A 7,917-nucleotide genomic window follows, 5' to 3' on the forward strand; every position below is an offset into this window, starting at 1 on the left:
TGAGAAAGAAGAGGGAGGAGAAGAAAGGGGAGGAGGGCTGAAAAACAGTTGCCTGAGTTGACCAGGAAACATTTTTTTCCCGTTTTTTTTTTAAGGAAGATTTTTGATTTTTGTTTTTCTGACACTTTAGCCAAAACAAATCTTAAGACGCTCAAAACAAAGAAGTTCGTCCAGTGAAGCAACAGCTGGATGGATCAATGCAACCACATGCCATTAACATCCAAATGCCAGGAGGAAATCTGGCAACTGTATCATGTTCCACAGTTGCAAGTTAAAGTTGCTCTAAACTCTAGTTTAGACTAACTTTAGTTGAGTTTCTATATGTTCCTAACTTGACTGTAACACTTGAATCATGTACTTTATAGGTGGGGTAACTGATCTCCAAACACAACAGTGTTTTTCCCAGTGAGCCCATTGAATTGTGGGTCCACCACAATAATGCTTCATTCCACCAGTGAATTGAATGAGATGTTTAGAAATATTTCAACAACTTCAAAATTGTTGTTATCATCATAATGAAAATTAATTGAAGTCATATCCACAGTAATGCATTGTCGTCTGTCTGTGGGAGTCACACAGCTGTCTTTTAAAGTTTCACTTCTTATTCGGTCAAAAATACATTCACACAACCCCTTTTGGAGATCAGATATCAACACTGTATGTGCTGTGGTGCTACAGGCGCAATAAGGAGGCTGTTGGGGTGCTTGCATAGGATCCCATTGTGGAGAGCCGGGCCAGATTGGGAGGTGAAGTCGAGCAGAAGGAGGAGGGGGTCTATTTGCATGTTATTACCATAGCATGTGTCAGGCCGTATATAACAGGCTGCAGGCGGCCTTTGCTGGAGACAGACGCACAGTTCCCAGTGAGGAAAGACATTGGGAGATAGAAGGAAGCATGCTGGACCAGTGACAAATCTGTCCTTGCGTTAGACCAAGACCTTCACTCAAACAGCTCAAATTTGTCACTTTTTTGCAGCAACAAACAAGGAACCCATCATTTTCCCTCTTTAAGCACTGGATTAACGCTTTTCAACGGAACTGGATGACTTCTGCTTTTGAATCACCCACCGCGCACTCGCACAAGTTCACGTATCTCGTTTTGTGATATTCTTTTTCTTTTAAAGGTTTGGGATTTACCCTTTTTGGTTCAACGGGACATGAATGAAAGCGTAGCTGACATCGGCAGCAGTTTATGAGAAAACCTCGTGAGGCAACATAACGTGCTCAATGCATCTTCCTCAGAGGGATTGAACAGGAGCAGGCACCCTGAGGACAAGCCGAGCCCCGAGACTTTTTACTTTATTTATTCATTATTTATTATGTATTTATTAAATATGGGGCACGTCATCCTGCTGACGCTTGTCGTCATGTCCATGTTGCTGTGCCAGGTGAGCTTCTAAATCTTTTTCGTTTCTTCTTCCAAACAGTGAATCATCACCCCTCTCTCCCTCCCCTCCCACCACAGCACACACTATTATTACACAAGCGGCACTGTGAGTATAGTTAATGATAAGTTGTTTTCATCCGCAGGGGTTTTGTTCGGGAGTGTTTGAGCTGAAACTGCAGGAGTTTCTAAACAAGAAGGGAGTACAGGGCAACAAAAACTGCTGTAAAGGAGGCCTGGCTTCGTCTTTTCAGCAGCAGTGCGAATGTAAAACCTTCTTCAGGATCTGTCTCAAGCACTATCAGCCCAACGCCTCCCCGGAGCCTCCATGCACCTACGGTGGCGCTGTGACGCCCGTCCTTGGCTCCAACTCGTTCCAGGTCCCCGATGTCATCCCGGAGAATTCGTTCTCCAACCCCATCAGGATTAACTTCGGCTTCACGTGGCCGGTAAATACAGCTATTCATCTCAATTTCACTTTAGTAGGAGTTAAGGCTGCGCTATCGCGCCATTTCTGGTAAATCCCTGCGTAAAAAGCGAAACGGCACGATTTCTGACCACAATTTAAGAGCTGAGAGCACACAAAGCTTTCAGGTATTTAGTTTCACTGGATCAGGTTAGGCACTTTACATTCAGCACAGTGAGTGTATGGCACAATTGCCTCTGGCCTTTACGTGATGTTATCGCCACGTCTCCGCTGGCCACCTGTCTCACGAAGCCATTTGTGTTCCCAGGGGACCTTTTCGCTGATCATTGAAGCATTACACACCGATTCCAAAGACGACCTTTCCACAGGTAGGAAATAAACCCAATTTCCCTCACATTTACGCACTTTACGCAAACCGCTCACCTCCTGCCTTACCATAAACATTTTAGAGAACCCAGACCGGGTTATCAGCACCATGACCACCCAGAGGCATCTGACGGTGGGAGAGGAATGGTCCCAGGACCTGCACACCGGAGGAAGGACCGAACTCAAGTACTCCTATCGATTCGTGTGCGATGAGCACTACTACGGGGACGGCTGTTCGGTGTTCTGCCGGCCGAGAGACGACGCCTTCGGCCACTTCACCTGTGGAGAGCGCGGGGAGATTGTGTGCGACGCAGGGTGGAAGGGACATTACTGCACTGAACGTGAGTTACCCAAGTTTGTTTCTGTAGTAGAAGTATGTTCGTGCGTGTGTATTGGACGCATTATGGGAACTTTAAAGGATAATCGTGAAAAATATGTTTACAAAACTAGGTTTAAATCAGAAATTGAGAATAAAAATGGAGATAAACCAATACCAAACTTCACATAAACAGATTTTGTGGTGATTTATGAATGTTATTTGTTTTAAGTGAATGAACTGTAAAGTTTCAAAAGTTGATTTCCACGTAACTCTAGTCAGATCTCTGAGTGCCGTTAGAAGGCAACTTGTGCGTAAACACCACGCGCACCCCCTTTCCCCCCTCCTTTTCCCTCACACACACACACACACACACACACACACACACACACACACACACACACACACACACGACCACTTGATTTATTCTAAGGAAAGTTTTTGGGAATAATCTCACGCGTGCCATAAATTTACATGCTACCTTCCGATTCGTTACTCTATGAGTAGGGCGGGCGCTGATTGGCTGATGCAGGGGAGGTATTGTTTGAAGTGGGCAGCTGCCGGCAGAGCGGAGACAATGGAGCAGCTGTCGCGCACTGGCAACACACTCGCCAGCTGTCCACTCTTATCTGCCCCAATCCGAGACATTAAGGGGAGTGTGTGTGTGTGTGTACGCACACAGAATGAATAAAAGAGTTTTGACCCGCAGCGAAGAAGAAAAAAGGAGGGTGGTGGGGTGGTTTGAGGGGGTCTGTGTGTGTGTGTGTGTGTGTGTGTGTGTGTGTGTGTGTGTGTGTGTGTGTGTGTGTGTGTGTGTGTGTGTGTGTGTGTGTGTGTGTGTGCACTCTGGGGCACACACATTCACACACTCCCTCCTTTGTCTCTGCACTATGTTAAGCAGAAAATTCTTCCACGGTGATAAGGAGATTGGGTTTAAGGTAACAGTTAATGGGTTTAGGAGCCACTCCTTTCTTTTATTTTAATGACTTTGTTGGAATTTAGGTAATACGTTTTTCATATTCAAAAGCAAATCTAAATTAAGAACCTGTACTTGAGTTTTTCTTGCCTCAGTGTGTCTAAAACATTCTCTTTCTCTTCCTGTACAGCGATTTGTCTGCCGGGTTGTGATGAAGAGCATGGCTTCTGTGAGAAACCGGGAGAGTGCAAGTAAGTTTTCTCCACCAGTTCACTGAAGCATTAATTAATTAGTGGGACACATGAAGTAATGTGAGTGGACTGACTGGTGTTCCCTCCTAATTGGACAACAACAGGTGCAGAGTGGGATTCAAAGGCCGCTACTGTGATGAATGCATTCGTTACCCGGGCTGCCTCCACGGGACCTGCCAGCAGCCCTGGCAGTGCAACTGTCAGGAGGGCTGGGGGGGACTCTTCTGCAACCAAGGTGAGGAGAGAGTCTGACGAGATGTGTGGGGTCATGAGTGATGACGATGGACAGAGAGGAAAGGAACCAGAGAGCAATGATTTGGTGGTTTGCTGGCTATATCTATATTGCCTTACTATATATGTTGAAAGGAAGTCTTGGACATGCTGTTGAAACATTGGCCATATGTAGCCAACTCCAAGGAAAAGTGTTTTGCTCGGGCACCCCAGGGATCTTTTGACAGTGTAAATTACAAAATCTTTTGCTGGGTGTCGATCAGCTGAAACTTAACAAAACCTTGCTTAGTGGGAAGAGAGACAAAGGCATCAGCAAGTGTACAAAGTGTTTCTTAAGGCCAAATATTTTACAATAGTTTGGCAAAAGATCCTTCCAGGATGTTTTCTCTCTGGTTCGCCATCATTTAAAACAGAAAATAACAAAATAGAAGTGGTTGTTTTGAAATGAACAGTAAAGACAGGAGGCTAGGAAACAAAAACAAAAAAACACTTGAGGGAGAGAAATAGTCAAGTGTGCCGAGGACAAAAGACATTCTGTCGCCGCTGCTGTCGTCCTGCCATGTGTTGTGCTGTGGCTAATCCACATGTGCTGCTGTGTCTTTCCAGATCTCAACTACTGCACTCACCACAAACCCTGCATGAATGGAGCCACTTGTAGCAACACTGGTCAGGGCAGCTACACCTGTTCCTGCAGGCCTGGCTTCACTGGGGCCAGCTGTGAGATCCAGGTCAACGAATGTGCTGGAAACCCCTGCCGCAATGGAGGAAGCTGCACTGTAAGTGTTGTATGCTCTTCTGAAATGTACTTGGAATAAGAGTATGGACATCCTGTCAACTGTGGCTCAGTGCCAGTGATATCTGAATGCAATCTGGCACCTTTGTCACATGCCTTAATTCTCATCCACCGTTTTCTGTTTTAACTCTTTACTACACATTAAACCAGCAAAGCTTCCAAACAATTAAGTGTTTAAAAAAAAAAAATCAAACAAATACACCATCCTGGAATACTGGAATTCAAAAGGGAACAGTTTTTTAGCAGATGCAGGAGAAAGACGGATCTTGATGTCAAGCCAGTTCTATTTTTTCCCCACAGGATTTGGAAAACACATATACCTGCACTTGCCCTCACGGTTTCTATGGCAACAACTGCGAGCTGAGTGCCATGACGTGTGCTGATGGGCCTTGCTCCAACGGTGGCCGCTGTGCTGACAATCCTGACGGAGGCTACTTCTGCCAGTGCCCTACAGGATACGCAGGGTTCAACTGTGAGAAGAAGATTGACCACTGCACCTCCAGCCCCTGCTCCAACGGTAGGAGAGACTAACTGGCACAGTGTAGTCTCACAGAATTGTGCACCGCATAGACCAAACACTAATGCCAGGCTTCATCTCTGTTCTCAGGTGCACGCTGTGTGGATCTGGTCAACTCATACTTGTGTCAGTGTCCAGACGGTTTCACTGGAATGAACTGCGACCACACTGGGGACGAGTGTTCAGCGTACCCTTGCCAGAACGGTGGGACGTGCCAAGAGGGTCTGAACGGCTATACCTGCACCTGCCCACCGGGATACACCGGCCGCAACTGCAGCTCGCCCATCAGCCGCTGTGAACACAATCCTTGCCACAATGGCGCCACCTGCCACGAGAGGAACAACCGCTACGTCTGCGCATGCGTTCCTGGATATGGTGGCAGAAACTGCCAGTTCTTGCTTCCAGAGCACGCTGCGATCCGCGGGTCAGAAGTGCCCTGGATGGCCGTCGGGTCCGGTGTGGCCCTGGTGCTGCTGCTACTGGCAGGGTGTGCTGTTCTGGTTGGATTTTTCCGATCCAAAGTCCAGCGTGGTGGACAAGTAGAAACTGTTGGCGAAGGAGAGACAATAAATAACCTGACCAACAACTGTCACCGCAGTGACAGGGACCTGGCGATCAGCGTGATGCCGATGCCAGGCGTCAAAAATATCAACAAAAAGATGGACTTCTGCAGCGGTGACCCAGATGAAGGATCTTCACCGGGGAGGAGCAGCTACAAGAGCCGCCATCCGCCCTCAGACTATAACCTTGTACACGAGGTCAACTATGAGCAGGCGGCTAAAGAGGCCATGCTGGAGGCGGCCTGCGAGGACAAGTGCCAATCCCTGGACTCATTTGAGTTTGAGGAGAAACGAAGCAAACGTTTAAAATGGTAAATATTTGATACTGAAAAGCTGACAGTCTACACTGATAAAAAAAAAGAAGAAAAAAAAAAAGGAGGCTATCAGAATGTTAAAACTAACTCGGTTCTTTTTTCCCCCTGAAGCGATGCATCAGAAAAGAAAGCACCAGAAATGTCTGCATGTGCGGACACCAAGTACAAATCTGTGTTTGTGATGTCAGAGGAGAAGGACGAATGTATAATTGCAACTGAGGTGAGTTTTGTATGTTTTATTTTGTTAACCTGTCAATGGAAATCAGATTTCTGTTCTTGTCATTTGGCCAACAATTACTAAAGTTTTTTTTTTTCTTTTTTGTGTCTCCAGGTGTAACTAGCCACCAATGGGCTGCCTGTTGCTCATTTTGCTCTATGGGAGAGTTTTTATGCTCCTTCAGATGCTGCTCTAACCCTAGGGGGAGGTGTCCCACCTTGAGACTGCTGCTGATACTGAGACGTTTAACTGATATTCAGAGTGAGCTGGTTCTCTACTGGAAACTAAGCGCAGGCAGCGACGGCCTGTGGGATGAGAACTGGCAGGGTATAAAAGAAAAGTTTACAGTTGAAAGTAAACTGCCACTTAGCTTTCTGTTCTGCCGTTTATTGGGAAGTGTGGGTATAAAGAGAAATATACACGAACACTGTCACGTGGCGAGTTTTGTTTTTGCAACATTTGCACCCAGGCCTTTTCTCTAACCCACACGCTGTTGCTGAGCGCAGGAACTGCATCAAACGGTGGATGTTTGGCCATACTGGCCTGTTCTTCACAAGGCTGTTCACATGGGCTGTGCACCCATCACTACACCTGCGAAGACTGTATGTATACTTGATCACTGTGTTAACTGAAGTGCGTGTTCTTCCTTAAGCCCTCCAAACCATTTATGACATAGTATTGTTATTTTCTTCCTTTCTTTTTCGGGACATGAAGACAGTGTCCTGATTTTTTTTTTTTTTTTTTTTTTAATGTTGCTTTTTGATACAGATTGTCCTTTTGTAAAATAAATAAATAAAAAAAACAAGAAAAAAGTTATGATTTAAAATTATGATTTAATTTAAGTTAATTTAATGATTTTGTGTTATTTTTATTTTGTATTGTATATTTGTGATGTTTGTTATGATTATTTAAGTTGCTTTTTTACTGATGATATTTGCAAAGGCACTTCAGGTCAATGGGACTTTTTTAAAAGAAAATGTTATTTAAGAGGGATTGTACTGTACAAATTGTTATGTTACTGTTTCCTTTACCGTTTTTGAATGAAGGAATTAGCCAAGACTATTTTTCCAAATAAATATTGCTAAATGTGAAATTTTAATTGCATCCAACTTTTGTTTTGTCCATCTGCAAGCACTCTGAAAAACACTTCTTTAGGGGTCTGTGAGCAAAGTTAATCAGTAACATCTGTTGTCTTCCCCTGGCGACCCCATAGTGGGCTTTTCTATGCCGACACTGTTGGCTACTGCCAGAAGTTGAAAGTGTCTCCCTGGAGACGGGAGAGGGGGCCTATTCATAAAAAACAATGTCCCTACGCTAGATTTACCACTCCTATTTCTCCTCCTAAAGAACAAGTCAGGTAATTTATAACTCTAAAATACAGATCACTGTAAAGTAACGCCTACTGGACTTCCAACACTTTGGGTTTTAGTTTTCCACTCTTCCTGTTTCCACCAAAACAACTTTAATGGCGTTTTCAGTGCTAATGTCTAAAGCTTTTCCTTTTACCAGCAGCAAAGTTTGACCATATCCGAACACAGCAACCATACAGTTTAAAATAACACATTTATGATTCCTCACAACGACCTCTTTAAATTCCCCCTCGTTTTCTTTCTTAATTACCCCACA

The 7,917-nt window shown here is 44.9% G+C and overlaps 1 protein-coding gene across 1 annotated transcript; it reads left to right on the plus strand.

Annotated features, from left to right (window-relative positions):
- The first annotated feature begins 861 nt into the window (after nucleotides 1-861).
- On the plus strand, nucleotides 862-7,384 carry dla (deltaA). The gene is made up of 11 exons (XM_069168185.1): nucleotides 862-1,387; nucleotides 1,530-1,832; nucleotides 2,118-2,178; nucleotides 2,260-2,517; nucleotides 3,599-3,659; nucleotides 3,764-3,894; nucleotides 4,497-4,666; nucleotides 4,984-5,200; nucleotides 5,291-6,071; nucleotides 6,186-6,294; nucleotides 6,406-7,384. Exons 1-11 carry the CDS (start codon nucleotides 1,319-1,321, stop codon nucleotides 6,409-6,411), a joined length of 2,166 nt encoding a protein of 721 aa, XP_069024286.1. The 5' UTR covers nucleotides 862-1,318; the 3' UTR covers nucleotides 6,412-7,384.
- Nucleotides 7,385-7,917: the final 533 nt, after the last annotated feature.

The sequence above is a fragment of the Embiotoca jacksoni genome, unplaced genomic scaffold (assembly GCF_022577435.1).
Source record: "Embiotoca jacksoni isolate LCO1_2020_lvr unplaced genomic scaffold, fEmbJac1.0.p SCAF_4, whole genome shotgun sequence".
In the NCBI taxonomy this organism is placed as follows: domain Eukaryota; kingdom Metazoa; phylum Chordata; class Actinopteri; family Embiotocidae; genus Embiotoca; species Embiotoca jacksoni.

Bases quoted from the DNA above. Each gene is read 5' to 3' on its own strand.
- dla (XM_069168185.1), top strand. From the start codon at position 1,319: ATGTATTTATTAAATATGGGGCACGTCATCCTGCTGACGCTTGTCGTC. The intron at 3,895-4,496 runs GTGAGGAGAGAG...GTGTCTTTCCAG, and splicing joins GGGACTCTTCTGCAACCAAG to ATCTCAACTACTGCACTCAC. The intron at 6,072-6,185 runs GTAAATATTTGA...TTCCCCCTGAAG, and splicing joins CGAAGCAAACGTTTAAAATG to CGATGCATCAGAAAAGAAAG.